This window comes from Prionailurus viverrinus, chromosome E1, assembly GCF_022837055.1.
Source record: "Prionailurus viverrinus isolate Anna chromosome E1, UM_Priviv_1.0, whole genome shotgun sequence".
Taxonomy (NCBI): Eukaryota; Metazoa; Chordata; class Mammalia; order Carnivora; family Felidae; genus Prionailurus; species Prionailurus viverrinus.
Genome location: NC_062574.1, coordinates 34662633 through 34683048, shown reverse-complemented (window position 1 = coordinate 34683048; position 20416 = coordinate 34662633). Strand labels below are relative to the sequence as shown.

General features: G+C 39.8%; 1 protein-coding gene across 10 annotated transcripts in view; it reads left to right on the top strand.

The window, feature by feature from the left end:
• Window positions 1–2497: 2497 nt before the first annotated feature.
• LUC7L3 (LUC7 like 3 pre-mRNA splicing factor) overlaps window positions 2498–20416 on the top strand; it is a 30168-nt gene continuing 12249 nt past the window's right edge. For 3 of the 10 annotated variants that reach the window (XR_007146792.1, XR_007146791.1, XM_047832413.1), the window contains exons 1-6: window positions 2500–2758; window positions 13498–13564; window positions 16597–16636; window positions 17622–17766; window positions 18130–18204; window positions 19181–19285. Coding sequence is in view for 6 of the 10 variants with exons in the window: in XM_047832413.1 (XP_047688369.1) it covers window positions 2660–2758; window positions 13498–13564; window positions 16597–16636; window positions 17622–17766; window positions 18130–18204; window positions 19181–19285 (531 nt within the window). In the remaining 4 variants the exon portion in view is untranslated. Of the gene's footprint in view, window positions 2759–13497; window positions 13565–14621; window positions 14708–16596; window positions 16637–17621; window positions 17767–18129; window positions 18205–19180; window positions 19286–20416 lie in introns of those variants that run through there. The other 7 variants (XR_007146794.1, XR_007146793.1, XM_047832415.1 and 4 more) reach the window with 4 other exon arrangements.

Genomic DNA, 20416 nt, shown 5'->3' with positions numbered 1-20416 from the left:
AAGATCTAATTGGCTTTATTAAATGACTCATGAGTTGGGCAGCATCCCACCTAGCAGAGATGAGCTCCACCACCACGTTTTTTTTTTTTTTTAAGTTTATTTATTTATTTTGAGAGAGACAGAGAGCTCAAGTGGGGAGGGGCAGAGGGAGAGGGGAACAGGGGATCCGAAGCAGGGCTCTGTGCTGACAGCAGACAGCCTGACGCAGGGCACAAACCCACAAACCGTGAGATCCTGACCTGAGCCGAGGTCGGACTGAGCCACCCAGGCGCCACCTTCTTAAGAACTTACAACTTTTATCTTCCACCTCTTGCTTTGACATTAAACATATTCTAATTTCCCATCTTAAAAAAGCCTCCCTTGGCCCATAGCTCCTTTCAGGTCTCTCCCCATTTCACCCCTTCCCTTCTTAAAATGAGTTGTCCAATTATTTATCTTCCTAATTTCCCTTTCATTCTTCAATCCATTCCAATCTGGCTCCCAACTGTAAGATCCAATGGGTACTTTTTTTTTTTCTTTTCTTAAAGTTTTTTGAGAGAGAGGGAGAGAGTTCCAGTGGGGCAGGAGAGAGGCGAGAGAATCCCAAGCAGGCTGAGCCTCTTCTCGTTTTTTCTTTCCTTTTTTCTTTCTTCTTTTCCTTCCTTCCTTCCTCTCTTCCTCTCTTTCTCCCTTCCTTCTTCTTTCTCCCTTCCTTCTTTCTCTTCTTTCTTTCTTTCTTTCTTTCTTTCTTTCTTTCTTTCTTTCTTCCCTTTCTTTCTAAGAAGTAGGCTCAGGGCCCCTGGGTGCCTCAGTCAGTTAAGCATCTGGCTCTTGATTTCACCTCAGGCCATGACCTCCCAGGTTCTAGCCCCGAGGTGGAGGGGGGGGGGGGTGGCTACCTGCTGGAGGCTCTGAGCCTGCTTGAGATTCCCTCTCCCTCTCTCTGCTCCTCCCCTGCTCGCACTCTCTCCCTCTCTCTCGAAAATAAAATTTAAAAAAAACTTCAAAAAGAAGAGTGTCTCAAATATTTGGCATCCTCAGGCCACCTAATGGGCACCCTGCATACCTAGACTCAGTTTTATGTATATTTGAAATAATGTGAACGTTGTTTCATGACATGCCTTCATAATGCTACTCTCACTGCCTTGAATTCTTTTTCGTTCACTTTGCTTGGCTGGATCCTTATCTTTCAGGTTTTAAGTCATTTCCACAGAGAAGCCTCTCTTTTACTCTTTACAAGAACCCTGCTTTTTCTCCCTCATCATATCAACTAATGATTAATTAAACTTAAAATGTGTTGGGCCTGTTCTACATGCCTTACATTGTATCAATTAATTTAATTTTCAGGAGAACAACCTGTGGGTAGATAACTTAAAAAAAAAACAATATTCAACTAAGTGAACTTAAAGATCTAATTGGCTTTTTTGATAAAGATTCATGAATGGGGCAGCATCCCATCCAGCAAGCAGACAGGAGGAGCTCTGAGCTGTACAAAATGGAAGGATTTTATAAATAGAAGGAGGATATGAAAAGGAAGTCAAGAGTGGATTGTTTCGGGCAAGGTTACCTTCCTCTAGAGTAGAATAAGGTGGGGAGTGCAGATCAGGAAATTCCAGATTTGTTCGTTTACATTCTACTCCTGGGAGAGGCTAAAGGTTACACATTTAGTGGGGTTTATCAACAGTGACTCCATTTTGGGGCCTGTTTTTTTTTTTTTAACAGGACCACTATCATTCATCCCATTTTTCAGATGGGTTAAAGGTGGCACAGAGTGGAAGAGCTGGGATTACCAAATCAGGTTGATCTGGCTTCAGAGTCCATACCCTGAACTGTGATGGAGTACTTACCGCAATTTATATTGACAGATTTCATTTTATTTCTTTAGTGACTGTCTCCCTCAATAATCCTCAAGGTCTCGGGGAGCAAGGACTGTGTCTGAAAGGTTCAGAGCTTAGCTTCAAGCTTCAAGAGCTTACCTGGCACACGGTAAATACTGTTGTTGAAGAGATGAATAATTTTAAAAAATTCGACTGGGAGGTCATCAGGTGCATGACTGAATCTCCACATTCTGCCTGATCAGGGGAATCGGGGTGGGAGGATCACCAGGTGGAAGAGGAAGCGAGCGCAGTGACTAGGAACACCGCAGTCGGAACACGGAATCGGAGTGCAGATCTTCAGTTTCCTCCACTGGAAGATGGTACAGACCGCACCGCGTGGTGCGAAGGGAGACACTGCCCCTTTCTCCATTTCAGAGCGGAGACCAGGTTTCAACACGTAGCCTCCCATTGCTTCTTGCGAAAGAGCTCAGCGAAGACGACCGCCCAGGGAAGGAGGCGTGAAGCGCTGTGGAGCTGCGTGACCCTCAGTTCCGCCAGGCGCGAAGTGGGGCGGTGCCACGGGGCAGGGGCGGAGTCCGGACCAGGCCTTGGCAGGCTCCGCCCCCCGGCAGGCGGAAGCGGGCCCGTCCACACCTCCTAGGCCTGGGCGTGTCCGCGCGGGCGCACGCGCGCGCACGGCATGCTGGGAGGGCGGCCGCGCGGCGGCCATTTTGTCTTATCGGCTCCTCTTTAGAGGAGGCTTTTCGGCCTGCGAGCAGGCCGAAGGGATTGGCGACTGTGTCGCCGGCGTTTTCTTTAGCGGGTGCCAGGGCTGGTGGGAGCAGCCGCCCGAGAAAAGCACCATGATTTCGGCCGCGCAGTTGTTGGATGAGTTAATGGGCCGGGACCGAAACCTCGCCCCGGACGAGAAGCGCAGCAACGTGCGGTGGGACCACGAGAGCGTAAGTCCCGCGGGCCTTGGGTGTGTGCCCGGGTGCCGTGGGGGAGGGGAGCGGCGCGGGCCGGGGCCGGTCCGGTTCGCGGCGCGATTTGGGGCGCGGGCAGCGCCAGGGACGAGTGAGTCTGTGGCGGGAGGGAGGAGCCCGCCCGGGTCTGGGGATGAAGGATAATCTGTTTTTGTTGTTGTTGTTTTAGTACCTAGGAAGTCGAAGAGGGCCCTTGGCAGAATTGAAGAGCACCTTAGTGAGGCAGGGAAACGCGGGAAAGGATTTTATTACATCTAGAGGCTCCGGAGTTTTCACCTCATTATAAGATAGGGAAAAGGGCACATTCTTCCGTTATTTGGGTTGAGCGTCGTATTTAGACTGAAATTTCTGGCCAGGATTAGTGGTAAAAACCGTGGCACTCTATTACTTTAGTAATAGTTCTATTTCGACGCTTATATGAGGAAATAAAATTTTAAGAGGTCATAACTTGGTAGGGCTTACCATGATGATAAACAGGTACTGTTTGATAGCAGTACGTTTTAGTAAGCCCTTCATGTAGATGGTTGTCAAGATTTTTTCTTTCACGTAAAACTCGTTTGATACGAGTACACGTATCTTGATGAGCCCTGAGAAACAGAATTGTTGAATCATTATATTGTACACCTGAACCTAATAAAACACTGTTAATTATACTTGAATAAAAACTCACTTGGTCATTTTAACCTTATGAGTAAAGGTAAATATTATAATCCCATTTTCACAGGTGAGTCTTGAGAGGTTACCCAAGGTCTCTTGGCAAGTTAAGTGGCGAAACTGAACCTAATCTTTGTAGTTGTGTTCACTTTCCACGATTCTATGAAACTGACTCTCTGCAGATAACCAGTCTATTTCAAGTGTTTTGAACATGCAGTGTAACGTTTTATGTTGGGTCTTAACCTGAAGAGCAGGTGTAGATTTTAATTTTACTTAGCTCGCGGTTATAACCAAACAACGTGGTAATTTAAAGGCGGTTGCTAGTCAAAATATGAAGTGTAGTTGAACAATTAAGCTGTTTTAAAAAGTTGCTTACTCTTTTTTTTTTTTTTAATGTAGGCTTTAGTAAAATTTCTTTTTTGTGATGCAGGAAAACAAGTTGGTGCTAGATGAATCCTTTCAGGATCTTAAAAAATAAGTGGCTAAAGATGTATTGAGGTGTTGCCTGATTCCAAAGTAGTAGGAAGTGTTACAGTAGAATTTATTGTGTGGGGTCAAATTCATGCATCTGTCCTTGAACTTAGCAGAGGTGAAGCTTTTTAAAAGCTTTTCTTTCTTTTTTTGTTTCTTATATTTGGGTTTTTTCTCTGCATGTTAAAATAGGAAGCCGAGTAACTTTGTGGATTGTTTTGACCCTCTTTCTAGGCATCTGTTTGTCACAGTGAAGTCATTTTTTCTTTACTACTTGGGAATCTTTTGCTTTGCAAAACAAAACAAAATTACAATTTAGCTGATGTGCAAATAGGACATTTTGGACATTATTTTGGATTAAAGAGAAAATTGCTTTTGATTGCCTGCTCAACAACTAGAGCAGTCTAATGTCTATGCCTCCTTGGTTTTGAACACGTGTTGTGAAGAAACTTTGTTTTCCTGTTGTATTTTATTGAGCATTGCTTTTAGTTAGCAATGAGGCTCTCAGAATAGCGACTTAGGTTTTGTCATCTCAGCTATGATCTTTCACTTTTAGTGCTTCTTGTTGATTTAAACTCTTAGTGCTTGTCACCAAGGTATTTATTCCTTTAATGACAGGTTGCACTTTATTCTCGATCAAGGGATTTGAAAAGCCAATTACTGGTATTTCAGATTTATGTCTGCAGGGAGAATGTTGGTGTTGACCTGGAACAAAGCACATGGCCTCTTCTAAATAAGACTCAATTACTCTGGGGTATAATAAAGCTCTGGAAGCTCGTGGCATCACTTCCGGGTCATTTGCATATTCTTATGCTGTTGGTTGTTAGTGGTAAAATCCTGTGAAAATGGACAACCCCAGCATATACTGTAAGGGTTTCAGGATACTGCAACCTGATATTTCAAAATATTTTTACATTCCCATTCTATCTGGAAATTTTTCTTTGCTGCATTTGCACTAGATGGGAAAAGCTGTTTCATCTGGGTGGGGTCCTTTTGTTTAACAACTGAAATGGAAACTTAACCTTAGTGGTTAAAAAAATAGTTCTTGGATGTCTGTATCTGACTGACCTGTGGAATTTGTTTTAAATGCAGATTTCTGTACCTCACCCTGGAGAGATACTGATTTTGTAGCCCTGAGGGAAAACCTTGGAAATCTGGATTTTCTTTAAATGGCCTTATGCGTTCTGAAGCTTGTGAACTACAGCTTCCTGACCCACTTGATTAGTCCTGGGTTTTTAATTGTGACTTAGTAGCTCTTGAAGCTCCTTTTTAAGTGAAGGATGCATCTGTGATGCAAATTATCGACCTTTCCTTTGTTATGGTGTCTATGTAACCACTATCCTGATTGAATCTTGGAAAGTGCTTTACTGGAGTTTTACAGGCATTTCCACCTTCTTTGTTGATTGCTACCTCTGGGTCTGAAAGTAGTTTTCTGCTAAAGTCAAATCAGCTTTAATGCCATTCCAAGGATTCATTCGTAATCCTGCTACCTCGCTTATTAATATTTTACATTTCCTTGAGGTTATTAGTATTTTTGCATTAAGCAGTTCTGTTAATTCTGAACAACTGCAGTAATGAGGAAAGCATACGATTTTAACTGCCTAGTGTGAGCATCTTTCAGTGGGTGTCCACATGGGAAGATTTCAGTGTTTGTCAGAGAAGGCATTAATAGCTTTCTAATTATCTGAATAGCTCAGATTGTAGGGGATGTGTTAGGGTTTGGTCTAGAGTTTTCAGTATCTTTTATATGATATAACAGGAACTTTGTAGTTCAAATTGAGGTTTTTACATTGTAGATCTCAATACGGAAGTGAAATATTTAACTGTTGGCTTAACTCTAAAACGAGATTTCTTGGGGCGCCTGGGTGGCTCACTCAGTTAAGTGTCTGACTTTGACTCAGGTCATGATCTCACAGTTTGTGAGTTGGAGCCCCGCATTGAGGCCTGCGAGGAGCCTGCTTGAGAGTGTCTTTCTCCCCTTCTCCCTCCCTCTCCCCCTCCCCCCCACTTGTGCACACGCATACTCTCAAAAAAAAAAAGTGAGATTTCTTTCATCATTTATCAAATTCAAGTATGCCTCCTGCTCAGTGGGGGTTTAATAATTCATGGAGGGATTTGAACTAAATGTTCTTTTCTAAAATCTTCAGAATGTTAACAGATATTGTCATTGACACTGAAAGCTGTTTGAAAAAGAAAAACAATCCTGTCCACATGTTTACCTGTGAACTTTGACAACAAAAATTAGTCATTATAGCTCATGACATCTAATGTAAGCATTTTACTGGATAGTTTTCGTTCAGTTACAAAGTGTTCGTTTTGTCAGAAATGCAGGCATTTCCTGTCTTACTGTACATAAGTGTTGGGCTTCTCCAAATTGGCAGCAGTCTATGTGTTGTGTATGTACATAACTGTTGTTTGCAGTTTCCCAAAACATATACAGAAGTAAATACTATAATAAATTGTGTGCCTATGCCCAATGCCACATTAATGCGTTTATTATTGGCAGTATTATAGTCACTATATTCTCTGCCTTTTATTTTGAAGCAGTTCTCTCATTTAAGCTTTAAAGACATCATTATATATCTCTACAATGTAAGGACTTCAAGAGAACATAACCACAATACTGTTATCACACTGAAAATGTTAGGTATTTCTTTAATATTTGATTGCTTCAGGGAAAATGTGCGTATGTATCATTAGAATTGATTTCTTCACAGGGGGAGACAGCTTAAGTTAGTAATAATAGTGCTTCATTGTTTTATGAAATATGTTTAATTTTCTCATTTCTTAGGTGTAAGCTGGGCATATTTTCTGTTTTCATTTATTCAACAAAAATATAGAACAGAACCGTAATAGTATAGATAGGGCACTTGGCCTGAGAGAACCATCAGTCTGGTGACAGATATAAAAGAGTAAATGTGCTTTTGTAACATGTGGTAAGTGCCACAATAGAACACATATAGCGTCTTGAAAAGCACACATCAGAGGGGCATCTAATAACCTAGACTGGGGTGGTTGGGAAAGGCATCTAAAAGTGGCTCTTAAATACTGGGAATTAGCCTCAGGGAGTGAGAGAGAAGACATGTTACTAGGAGCTGGAGAAGATCTTAGGCTTGAGAAATTGTGAATAGTGCTGGAGGCCTTGTTGCTTTTGTTGGAGAAGGGGATGTAGATAGATGGGCAGAAATCTGGTTTTGAATGATATTTGTAAGCCTTGTTAAAAGTTGGGACTGAATTACATTGGGGAACAAAGGCTTTAAGCAGTAGATGGAATATCAGATTGACTGTTGCCAACATGATGAATTTTAAATGCCAGTATTTAGATGACCAGAAATAGAAATTGAATAAATTCATTCTCTTTAGAATTTGCTTATAAAATGGAACTTATCTCATGGAACCAAAGATGTGTCCAAGGCTGTTAATAACTTACAATACCAAAGAAACTCTTTTAAGACATTCATAGGATTTTAGCTGGAGACCTATGTTTGTAGGTGTCTGTAAAGACATTTAAAGTTTATTTTTATTATTTTGAGAGGAAACACACACAAATGAGGGAGGGTCAGAAAGAGAGGGAGAAAGAGAATCCTAAGCAGGCTCCATGCTGTCCTTGCTGGATCCCAAGAATGGTGAGATCATGACCTGAGGGGAAACCAAGAGACCGGCCACTTAACCAACTGAGCCGCCCACACGCCCCTGTAAAGACATTTACATGTGCTTTAATGATTTGAAGGCTTCACTGTCTGTAAAATTATAACTAGATGGCCTGTTGGGGTGAGAAACAACTAGGGATTCAACTGACTTGGGGAAAGCAGTTTAACAAAAATAATGCAGACAGCATTGAAAATATTTGATTAGCTCAAGGGAGAATTAATATTGTTTGATTCAAGTGGGTATAGAAAGACAAAAAATAAGGTATTCTTAACATACTTTTGTGATTAGAAGTGGTCTAAATAAATGACCAGAATTGATTGTGCCTTGAAGAAGTGAATGCTAAAAAAAATAGGACTGTTTTTGTTAAGGTGTAAGTCTTAGCATAGTTTGAGTTAGATATTTATACTTCAGTTTCCTAACATGTGTAAGTGTTCTTTATACTAAATAATCTCATTTAAATACTGATTCCATTAATAATTGGGAGTTGATTTTATTATTTCAAGTTTTCCCTCTGAACTTAGCACCATTAAAAGTATTTTTTACCAAAGTAAACATGCTTGCTATAAAAAATTAAAATTTAACTTGGAAATAGTGAAAGCCTGTCCTTGCCTCCCCTCCCCATTGCCAAATCCCTCTGAAAAACTTGAAAAATTGGTGTGTATGTTTCTGTGCCTTTCCTGATAATTTACAGATGTATACACATATGTAAGTGAAAGTTACAGATAGCTTAATGTAAATTACATAACATGTAATTGTGTTTATAGACGTGTATACATACGTAAGTGAAAGTTACAGATAGCTTAACGTAATATTATGTAATATATAATTAATTATATTTTTAACAGTTTTAATTTCCATTGTGGCATCTTTCCTTGTTTGTACATAAAAATCTACCTTAATTGGGGCACCTGGCTGGCTCAGTTGGTAGAGCATGTGACTCTTGATCTCAGGGTTGTGAGTTCAAGCCCCACATTGGGTGTAGAGATTACTTAAAAATAAAAATCTTTAAGAAAAAAAATCTACCTTAATTTTTAACTTTTTGTTCTCTGGTGGGTATGTAGATTATGTCTAATTCTTTTCCCATTACTAAGCTGCAGAGAACATTCTAGTACATATAGCTGAGTCACTTGTAGGATGGGTTCCTAGAGAGGTGATGGCTAAAGTAAATGCACGTTTTACATTTTGATGGACGCTGCCAAATTGTCCCACAGCCCTCTAGTATGTTTGGAGTATCCTTGTCACAGCACTGTATCTAATGCCAGATATTGTTTTAATTTTTGACAATTTGACTTTGTTTAATATGGGAATTTGCGTTTCAGATTTTCTAGTCAGATTTCCAAGATTGATTATTATTTCTGCTTTCTCTTGACTGCTGATGAATTCACTAAAGCATGCTATTGAGACTGAACTCTTCTGGTCAGTGGTGTTGCCTTAGATTTATCAAGAAGATAAATCACAAGAATCCTGGTCACCCCACTCCCTTGGTGCCTCCCTGTCCCACCTTTGGTTATCAGATTGTTAGCTCCATGATGCACATTTAGTAAACATTTGCTGAATAAAAGACTGTTAGTATTTTTAGTTAAAGATCCTTAGTCCCTGGCGAGAGTTTAAAAGAACCAGTCTGGAGGCATCTGAGTGGCTCAGTCAGTTGAGGGTCCAACTTTTTTTTCTTTCTTTATTTGAGAGAGAGAGAGAGAGAGAGCCGTGGAGGGGCAGAGAGGGAGAGAGAATCCCAAGCAGTCTCTGTGCTGTGCTTGGAGCCTGCTTGAGATTCTTTCTCCCTCTGTACCCCTCTCCCCCACTTGTGTGTGCTCTCTCTCACTCTCTTCCTGGAAAAGAAAAGAAGCAGTCTAAGTAGCTAGAGTTTAATGGGTAGAATAACATTTTTTAAGTGTATTTATTTTGAGAGAGCAAGAGCGCGTGCAAGCCCGTGAGCAAGGAGGGAGGAGTAGAGAGAAAATCCCAAGCAGGCTCCATGCTGTCATGAAGTCATGACCAGAGCCGAAATCAAGAGTCTTGTGGATGGATGCTTAACCAACTGAGCCACCCAGGTTCCCCTAGAGTAACATATTTTGATGTACCAGTCATGTTACAGCGGTATCTTAAGGAGAATTGAAGAGTGGAAAAGAGCACATAGAACTGGATTAGGAAAGTGGCTTCTTTTTTTTTTTTTTTTTTAATTTTTTTTTTTAATGTTTATTTTTGAGACAGAGCGAGACAGAGCATGAAGGGGGGAGGGTCAGAGAGAGGGAGACACAGAATCCGAAACAGGCTCCAGGCTCCGAGCTGTCAGCCCAGAGCCCGACGCGGGGCTTGAACTCACGACTGTGAGATCATGACCTGAGCCGAAGTCGGCCGCTCAACCAACTGAGCCACCCAGGTGCCCCAGGAAAGTGGCTTCTAATCTGGATTTTGTAAACAGCGAGGTGCTTTTAGGGCAGGTCATGTGGTTGATCTCTTAAATGGGGTGATTGGACTAAATTCTAGGGTTAGCCCACTAGTAGGCATGTCTTACTTGGTGTCCATAGTGTCTAAAACCATTAAAAAAAACCCAGTATGGTAAAAATCAGACTAATTTGTCCCCTCTCCTCATGTAACAAACATAATTTAAATATTATAATTTTGCTATGAAATAGTGTCGTCTACTTTTTTTTAGATGAGGAAACCAAGAGTTAGTCTATAGTTCACAATGGATAAGTGTGAGCCAAGATTCAAGCTCCGCACTGTGTTGTCTCTCCAAGCATACCTGTTTACACTTCCCCATTTCATACTATCATCTTTTTTCACATATTGTTTTCCTTATGCCTAGAATGCCTTACAGTCTTTCTCCTTCTGAACTGAAGAACCAGTTCAAGCTTCACCACCTGTGATGACCTGACAGTCCTGACTAAATTCACTTCTGTGTCTGGTGTTGCACGTATATTCTAGTACACTCTATATTTTGTTTTTGACTGTCTTCTATGAGACTGATCTTCCTGAAGAGTAGGTCTTAATTCATTCTTGGATTTCTAGCATTGTTTTTAGCACATAGTCTTAAATTATTATTGAAGTGTCACTTTCTACTTTTTAAAATTAAAATGTCATCTAAAATTAAATGCCACTTTGTTTATTTTTTGAGAGAGACAGAGAGAGGAACAGAGGATCTGAAGTGGACTCCATGCTGAGAGCAGAGAGCCCACTGTGGGGCTTAAACTCACAAACCATGAGATCATGACCTGAACCGAAGGCGGTTGCTTAACCCACTGAGATGCCCCTTTGACTTTAGTTTTTAAGGGTTTTTAAAAAAAAATTCCTTTAGGTAATCTTCACACTCAATGTGGGGCTCAAACTCAAAACCCTGAGATTAAGAGTCACATGTTCCACAGATTGAGCCAGCCAGGTGCCCCTAAATGGCACTTTATTTATTTGTTTGCTTGCTTGCTTATTTATTTAACTTAACTTTAAAGTCAGTAAGTTTTTTTTTTTTTTTATGTTTGTTTATTTTTGAGAGAGACAGAGCCAGAGCATGAGAAGGAGAGAGGCAGGGAGAGAGGGAGACACAGAATCTGAAGCAGGCTCCAGGCTCCGAGCTGTCAGCACAGAGCCCGACACGGGGCTGGAACTCACAGACTGTGAGATCATGACCTGAGCTGGTGCCCTAGTTTTTTTGTGGTTTTTTTTTTTTTGTTTGTTTGTTTTTTAATTTTTTTATTTTTTTACCGTTTATTTATTTTTGAGACAGAGGGAGACAGAGCATGAAGGGGGGAGGGTCAGAGAGAGAGGGAGACACAGAATCTGAAACAGGCTCCCCGCTCTGAGCTGTCAGCACAGAGCCCGACGCGGGGCTTGAACTCACAAACCGCAAGATCATGACCTGAGCCGAAGTCGGATGCTTAACCGACTGAGCCACCCAGGCGCCCCTTGTTTTGTTTTTTAATGTTCATTTATTTTTAAGAGTACGAGTGGGGAAGGGGTAGAGAGAGAAGGAGACAGAATCTGAAGCAGGCTCCAGGTTCTGAGCTGTCAACACAGAGCCCACATGGGGCTTGAACTCACGAACCATGAGATCATGACCTGAGCTAAAGTTGGACGCTTAACCGACTGAGCCATCCAGGCACCCCTCAATAAGTTTTTATTTAATGAATTTTACATGTGATTCCTTCCACTCCCAATCACCATAGTTCCTCTAAAGTCAGAATCATTATCTTCAAAAAAAACTCTTAGAAAAAGAACTTTTTTGTTCAATCCGAATTCACTGCCCGGAGTTCCTTCTGTTGGGCTTCTTTGATCTCCACTTGAATGTGGACATATTTCAAAAATGCCCACCTGTAATCTTTGGGATCCAGTTTCTTTAGGGCCCTCTAACTGCCACTTTAAATTAAAATCCCATGCAGTACTTAATTAGATTTGAGAATGTGTTTATTTAATTGAAAATACTTTATTGAAGTTTTATGTAAAAACTGACATAGAACATTTAGACTTAGAGTTTTGGCCACTTAGAATCTACATTTATTTATTATTTTTAATTTCTTTTTAATGTGGGGCCTGAACTCATGGTCTCAAGATCAGGAGTCACACGCTCCACTGACCAGGCACCCAAGAATCTACTATTTTTGAGAAAGTCTTACTTGTATAAATGAAACTTAGGGTTTATGGTAAACTAGAAATATTTTAGTTTTAAAAAACAACATATATCAGTTTATGACAAACATTGAAGCTTAGTAGTAATCACCAGTTTTACAGAAAAGGTAAGCCACAGGTAAAGCCCAGAGTCAGATCTGGGTCCGTTTGATTTCAGTGAAAAATATTAAAACTAAGATTCAGTAAGTACTATATTGATATTTCATTACCAAAAAGAATTGTATGATTTCCTGTCTAGAAAAAAGAGAATTTAACATCCAGTCCTATGTATTTACAAAGAATTCTCTTAAATTTAACATACCTTTTCTTTTCATACCTTTCAGTGTTGCACATTAATTACCTAATAACAATGAAGTAGTATAAGAAAGAAGGAGATATTTTGGAATTTTGCTTAACAGTTTTTAGTTTTTGGTTTGCAGTGTATAGAATTAAATAATCAGCTAGGGCAGTCTTGGAATATATCTGAAGGAGTTAAGAGTAAGTACTAATGGAGAGAATTAAAAGTCAGTTTCGTGTTAATAGTCTTTGCTTATACTGTAGGAGCCCATGAGGAGTCGCTTAGTGAAGTGCTCGTGTGTGAAAATATCCAGGGCGTTTCAGGGCTTGTTACAGGATCTCTTAAAGGAAAATACCCACCCAGATTACTTTATATGAATGTTATTTGTAATTTAGACAGTGATTTCCAAATTCTAATCTGTAAATTGGTTTTGGTCTTTAACAGAGTTAGAACGATGATAACAGTGTAGGGGTTTTTTTTTGTTTTCAGTAAAGTTAAAATTTTCCCTTGTGGATATCTTTCCCATATTTGTTGTTGCTTTGTGAGGAGAGCGGTGATTAAAAGTAGATAGATAGTAGGAGGGGCGCCTGGGTGGCTGAGTCCGTTAAGCATCCGACTTTGGCTCAGGTCATGATCTCCTGGTTCAGGGGTTCAAGCTCCGTGTCAGGCTCTTGCTGACAGCTCAGAGACTGGAGCCAGCTTCGGATGCTGTGTCTCCCTCTCTTTCGGCCCCTCCTCCCTTCTCTCTCTCTCTCTCTCTCTGTCTCTCTCAAAAATAAATAAACATTAAACAAAAAAAGGTAGATAGTAGGAAATTCTGGTGACTCTTCATCCATCCTGACATTTTTTAGTGAAATCTGGGAGTTGGAAAGTCACGAATTTAAAAACTAATAGGGTTTAACAAACGAACCTGTTCTTATACTTATTTGGTTGAAAGATGAAGGTTAAAAAATGAGAAAATAGTTATTTCGTACCCTTTTCCAATATAGTTTTGAAACTGAACAACTTAAAAAATTTAAGTACCTTTGTTTTTCTTCACTAGGTTTGTAAATATTATCTCTGTGGTTTTTGTCCCGCGGAATTGTTCACAAACACTCGTTCTGATCTTGGTAAGTGAATTTTCTATGTAACTTATATCAAATTACGATTTAAAATAAAAACTTGTACTTTATAAATTCCGAAAACTTTTCTCTTAAATAAGGTTTGTTGGTAAAATAATTTCTTTCTTGGCTTAGACTTTTATACTAATAAATGCCAGTCTAGTTAAACACGGTAGCTTACATGAACATACATGTCTATTTCCATTCCTTCCCAAATCCCTCCACTAAAATGAAAATTTAAAAACAAGAAAGGTATAAACAGAAGAAGAGATAACATTAGAGATGTCAACAAATTTTTGGAAGATGACAAGTGGATGGAATAGTAGCAGCAAACTCAACAGAGAAACCCTGTACCCTAAAAGTCTGCCGAAGGGAATATTAAAAGGAAGTGAGTGAGTGATCAGCAGAACCTTGGACAGGCTCAGGATTTGGAGGTACCACGTACCCTAGAACATAGTCATGGGGCTGAAAATTAAAAATTAGTCTAGTTCATGGTCTCTCAACCTTGACATTTGACATTTTGAGCTGGGTGATTTTGTTTTAGGGGGGGCTGTCTTGTGTATTGTAAGACGTTCAGTAGCATTCCTGGCCTCTACCCACTAGATGCAGGTAGCCCTTGAGTGTGACAACCAAAAACATCTCCAACTAAAAAGGCATTGCCAAATGTCCCTGGAGAGACTCGTAAGACCTGTGCATCTGGTGATTCGACTTCTACCCCCACAACCTGGAGATACTAGGGGGTTATTTTCTGGAGAAATTGGACCACTGAGACTGTAGTTCATCTGAACCACAGATTGCAAAAAAAAAAAAAACCCAGTTGAGTGACTTCTTCTCCCAACAATGGTACATAATTAGTATCATTTTAGAAACATAAAAGAGAAGTTAATTCATTAAGCACGATGCTTGCCCAGCTCATCAGAAGCACATTAGGACTGGACAAATCTAGATATTGGGATTCCGGACATAGCACAGGGCAGTCGTGAGTAAAAATGAGACTTATAAGAGAGTTAAGTCTATATTCTTACTAGTGGGGTTTTCCCATTCCCTTCCTCTGCCCTGTTCCTAGAAGGATACAGCCAGATGTTTTTCCTCAGGCAGAAGAGAAGAGGAGTCTTTAGAGAAAGTGAACAGTTCCAGAGAAGTGATCTACAGGTACTGACCCTTGGGGAATCTCCTAAAAGAATTTTGCTGCCTTATTTTCCTGTGGTAAAGCCCATTTGTTGATAAACCCTGCCTGTGCATACCAACTTCCAGTTAGATTTTGGAAGTGTTTTTCCAGCCAAGGAATCCAAGTTAGGCCTTTGAAGAAAACTTTCAAAACAAAAGATTAACCAAAACCAATTAGAGGGGGAAAAAAAGTTTAGTGAAATTAGAGATAAGGGGGGAAGGAGAAGAAAAGGTATTAAAAGTCTTTTTTTTTTTTTTTTTTTTTTTTTTAAAGTAAGCTCTGTGGCCAACGTGGGGCTTGAACTCATGACCCTGAGTTGTATGCTCTACCAACTGAGCCAGCCAGGCACTCTAAAATATTAAAAGTCATAACTAAATTTAGTATCTTCAGAGAAATAAGAGAGGACATCAGAAATAGGATGCTATATAAAAAGGGACCTTTTGAAAAACCAAAAGAACTCTTGGAAATTAGGACTGGAGAAATCTGAATAAAATCACTATAAAGGTTTGAGAATAAAGTCAAGGAAATTTGCTGGAATGTTGGGTGATCGCACAGAAAATACTAAAATTTGACAAAATTGTATCAGTCCAACACTAATTAGAAATTCTAGAGAAAGCAGAAGAGAGCAAATTAAAAATTCTACAATACTGAAGGACGTTAGTCTCTTGATTGAGCATGTCCTTTAAATGCTCAGCACACTGGATGAAAAAAGATCCATCCCAAGGCACACCACTGAAATTTCAGAATGGTGGGGGTGGGCCAGGAGCACACAAGATTATGAATCCGAATGGCCTCAGATTTGTCAGTAACAGCACTGGACGCTTGAAGACTTTGGAGAAACACCCTCAGGATTCTGAGTGAAAATATATTTTTTACTGGGTTAGCTATATAGCCAAACATCAAAGCCTGCAGGTGAAAAAAAGACATTTTCAGATATGCAAGATCTCAGCAAATTTATCTCCCATGATTCTTTTCTCTGGAAATTCCACCGACACATGAGTGTAAGACCAAGGAGAAAAACAAGAGATCCAGTAAACTGCATCCAATGCAGACCAGAAAAGGAACCTTTCAGGATGACAACTCTTATCAGTGAGTTTAGAAAATACGCAGCTGGATTGAAACAGAACAGAAAGCTCAGGGATGAAATTGAAGCTGATTATCTGATAGATTTGGAATCTTGAGAGAAATTAGTATTGAGGGAATTTCTGTAGCTGAATTAAAGTGAGAAGAATTTGGAGATACAGAAAATTAAGCAAATGAAAAGAATTCCAGCGAAAGTACGAAGTATATCATAAGTCCTCATAATGCTCCTTTTGTTGGACTCAGCAAGTAATAGTACTTGTATAGTCAAAATATAAAGTGTTTATTGAACCTAAAATTTTGATGTCTAAGATTAACCAGGAAAAGGCAAAATTGTTTAGAAATATGGAAATAAATTCCGGAAGGCGTAGGTGACGTGGTTAAAATCTGTTGCCTTCTGGAGGTAGGTGGGGGTGGGACTAGGTCAGTATTCTTGTACTCTTTGGCTTTGTTTGCAGATGCCCCAAATTAGTAAAAGATCAGCAGGTTGGCCCTCATTACAGTTTTTTTCTTGGGTGGCAGTAGGAATGATTTCTCTTTCCATGCATTCCCTCTTCTTTCTTCTTACTGTATAGTTGCTCTCCGTTACACTGATCTTGAAGATTAATGGGAACAGTTTTTATGTGTTTACTTTGGGCACATTGCTTTGTGATTCATTAGGCCCAATTTAGGTGTGTACGGACTACTCAGTGATCAAATGGATCTTTTTTTAAAGAAATTTCTTTTGTTTTGGCAAGAGGAAAGGTTAACATCCCCAATAATTTATACATTACATTTCTCATTTTTTTTTCAGGTCCATGTGAGAAAATTCATGATGAAAATCTTCGGAAACAGTAAGTTGTCTTTTGAGGTCCTTTCCCGTTGGTCAGTTATTTGGTTTAAAGGGGACAAGGATTAAAGAAATAATTGCAATTAGTATAAAATGAATGTCTTGTTGGGGTTCTAGTCAATAGGTGGGATGGTAGAAAGTCATAGCTTCAAAAATGATACTGTTAGCCACCACATGAGTGCATACTATATGCTTAAATACTAATAAACCCTGATCTTTTTTTTAAGAGCCCTGATTTTTTTTTAATATTTATTCTAAGAGAGAGAGAGAGAAGGTGTGTGTGCACATGAAGTGGGGAGGGGCAGAGAAAGAGGGAGAGAATCCCAAGCAGGCTCCATGCTCAGCACAGAGCCCAGGGCAGGGTTCTGTCTCATGATCCTGGAATCATGACCTGAGCTGAAATCAAGAGTGGGATGCTTAAACTACTGAGCCACCCAGGCGCCCCTTAAAATCCCTGATTTTATAAATGAGACTTATCCTGGGGCGAGGGTCACAGGTCCAGTATTGTGGTAGAGCTGGCGAAGCACCTAGATTTGCCTTATCTGTGCTCTTAACCAGACAAAATGCTAAGTACTACTTTCCTTTTACCAAGCTGAGGGACTAGAAATTTTCTTAAACACTTGATTTACCCTTCAGAGTAAATACAGCAGTGTATAAGATTAGTTAAGGGGTGCCTGGGTGGCTCAGTTTGTTGGGTGTCATGATCTCGTGGCTCGTGAGTTCGACCCCTGCTGCGGGCTCTGTGCTGACAGCTCAGAGCCTGGAGTCTGCTTCAGAGTCTGTGTGTGTGTGTGTGTGTGTGTGTGTGTGTGTGTGTGTGTGTCTCTCTCTCTCTCTCTCTCTCTCTCTCTCTCTCTCTCTCTCTCTGCCCCTCCCCACTCATGCTCTCTCTCTTCAAAAATAAACATTAACAAAAATAGTTAAGAGAATATGTGAGTTTTAATGGATAAAGATGTGGAAAGAAAGTAACGCTTGTTTATTCTTCTCAGGTATGAGAAGAGTTCTCGTTTTATGAAAGTTGGCTATGAGAGAGATTTTTTGCGATACCTGCAGAGCTTACTTGCAGAAGTAGAACGTAGAATTAGACGAGGCCATGCTCGTTTGGCATTATCTCAAAACCAGCAGTCTTCTGGGGTGAGTATGAAATTAATTTGTTAGTCTTTGTAACATGTCCCTTTTCTCTGGAGACCCAGAGGCCTCTGTAGTATTGAAACTTGTGTTCAGGTTCATTAATTTGTGTTCTTTTAGAATGACATAAACTTAAAAGCATTCATTTTTTTCATTCTTTATTAGTAGTACTGATTTTGCTAATCATTAAGATTTTTCTTCTAATTATTAGTAACTGATAAAATATGTAATTGACTATTTGAAGGTAATTGAGTTATCCTTGTGATTCAGTATTTTAACGGATGAATGCAAGTGTTATGTATGGTATGTGAGAGCTTGAATATTCCTGTGTTTTACTTACTGATAATACGTTTATTTTCTTTTCAATAGGCAGCTGGTCCAACAGGCAAAAATGAAGAAAAAATTCAGGTTCTAACAGATAAAATTGATGTACTCCTGCAGCAGGTAAGAATTGTATATGTGAATAACAGAAAATCCTTGGAATAGTCCTTAACCAAAGAAGATAAAGGGATGGCAAATACATACATGTAAAGATGCTCGAAGTCATTCATTAGTCATTAGATAAATACAAATTAAAACCACAATGAGACACTTACTGTTCATTCTTCTGTTAGAATGGCTAAAGCTAAGACGACTGGCCATACCAAGTGTTAATGAAGATGTGGGCAAACTGGAACTATCATACACTGCTGGTCGGAGCTAAAAATGGTATAGCCACTTTGGAAAGAGGAGGTTTCTTAAAAAGTTAAGACACGTCATGAGTCATTCCAGTCCTAGATATTGACCCAAGAGAAATGAAAGCATATGTTTACACAGGGTTGTATAATAGCAGCTTTGTTTGTAATTGGCAAAAACCCTTAAACTGGAAACTGCTCAAATGTCTATCGGTAGACAAATGGATAAATGCTGTGATGCATCCATGCAGTGGAATATGGCTCGGTAATAAAAATGAATGTAACAGTGGGTGAATCTTAAGATAATTAGGCTGAGTGAAAGAAGCCAGGCCAAAAAAAGGAATAAGTACATAATTCCATTTACATAAAATCCTAAAAAATGCAAACTAGTCTGTAGTGACAGAAAACAGATCAGTGGCTGCCTGGGGAGGAGGTGCTACAAAGCAAATTTAGGGTGATGGATGTGTTCATTATGTAGATGATGGTGTTAGTTTCATGGTTGTCAAAACTTACCAGATTGTACACCTTAAAAATATGCAGTTTATTGCATGTCAAATACACTTTACTAATGCTGTAAAAAATCAAAAGGGTAAATTTAACCCAAAGAGGCGTCAATAAACAAAATTAGACAAAAGACCCAAAACAACCACTAAATGCTAATGAAACTTGGGAAAGAACGGAAAAATACTTAGGTAGTTTGGTTAGAAAGGAGTCTTGACTGCATTTTTTTTTTAAATCCCTCTTAGATTGAAGAATTAGGATCTGAAGGAAAAGTAGAAGAAGCCCAGGGAATGATGAAATTAGTTGAACAGTTAAAAGAAGAGAGAGAGTTGCTTAGATCCACGACCTCGGTGAGTAGCAACCTCATTTTGATTTATCCAGGCTCTTCACTGTGAATTACTACGACCTGTTGCTACTTGAGAATCTTTGTAGACAATTTTCTAATGTCCTAAATCAGGAGTTTGCAAACTGTATCTTAAAAGGCCACACAGTAAATACTTCAGGTTTGCAGGCCAGAAGATCCCTGGCAGCTACCAAGCTCGGCTTTTATTTTATGAAAGCGACTTTGGACAGTGTATAAACAAATTGACGTGGCTGTGTTCCAATAAAACTTTTATTTACAAAAACAAGCCTCTAGGTACTGGCATGCCAGCCCATGCCTTAGGACTACTCATTTGGGCCTGGGTTTTGCTTTCTTGTTCCGATAAATTTGTGTGTGTGTGTGTGTGTGTGTGTGTGTGTGTGTGTGTGTGTGTGTGTGTTTATTTAATTTTGAGAGAGAGCAGGAGTTGGGGAGGGGCAGAGAGAGAGGGAGGCACAGAGTCTGAAGCAGGCTCCAAGCTCTGAGCTGTCAGCACGGAGCCCAACCTGGGGCACGAACCCACGAACTGCAAGATCATGACCTGAGCTGAAGTTGGACACTTAACTGACTAAGCCACCCAGGCATCCCTAATTACTCCATATATATTTACCTTAGCTCAAAATTAGTGTACTCAAAGTATCTTCTACTTTTTTATATTAGAGAATGTGATATACCTGTTTTGGGTGTCAATGGTAGAAAATAATTGGTCATTGGTTCCCATATATTGAATAGGATATGTACAGATTATGCTCAGTGAGTTCAGTTCCCTAAGCATTTTGGAAAATTTTTTTTTACATAGCTCTGTGCCTAGCATGGGCTTGAACTCATGGCCCCAAGGTCAAGTGTCGCATGCTCTGCTGCTGAGCCGATTAGGCGCCTCTTGAAAAAATACACATACATATTTCATTAAAAATTTTTTTAACATCATTCATTTTTGAGAAAGCCAGCATGAGTGGGGGAGGGGCAGAGAGAGAGGGAGACACAGAATCTGAAGTAGGCTCCAGGCTCCGAGCTGTTAGCACAGGACCATGAGATAAGGACCTGAGCTAATTCAGAATCTTAACCGACTGAGCCACCCAGGCACCCCTATTTGTATTTTTTAAATGTTTATTTTGAGAGA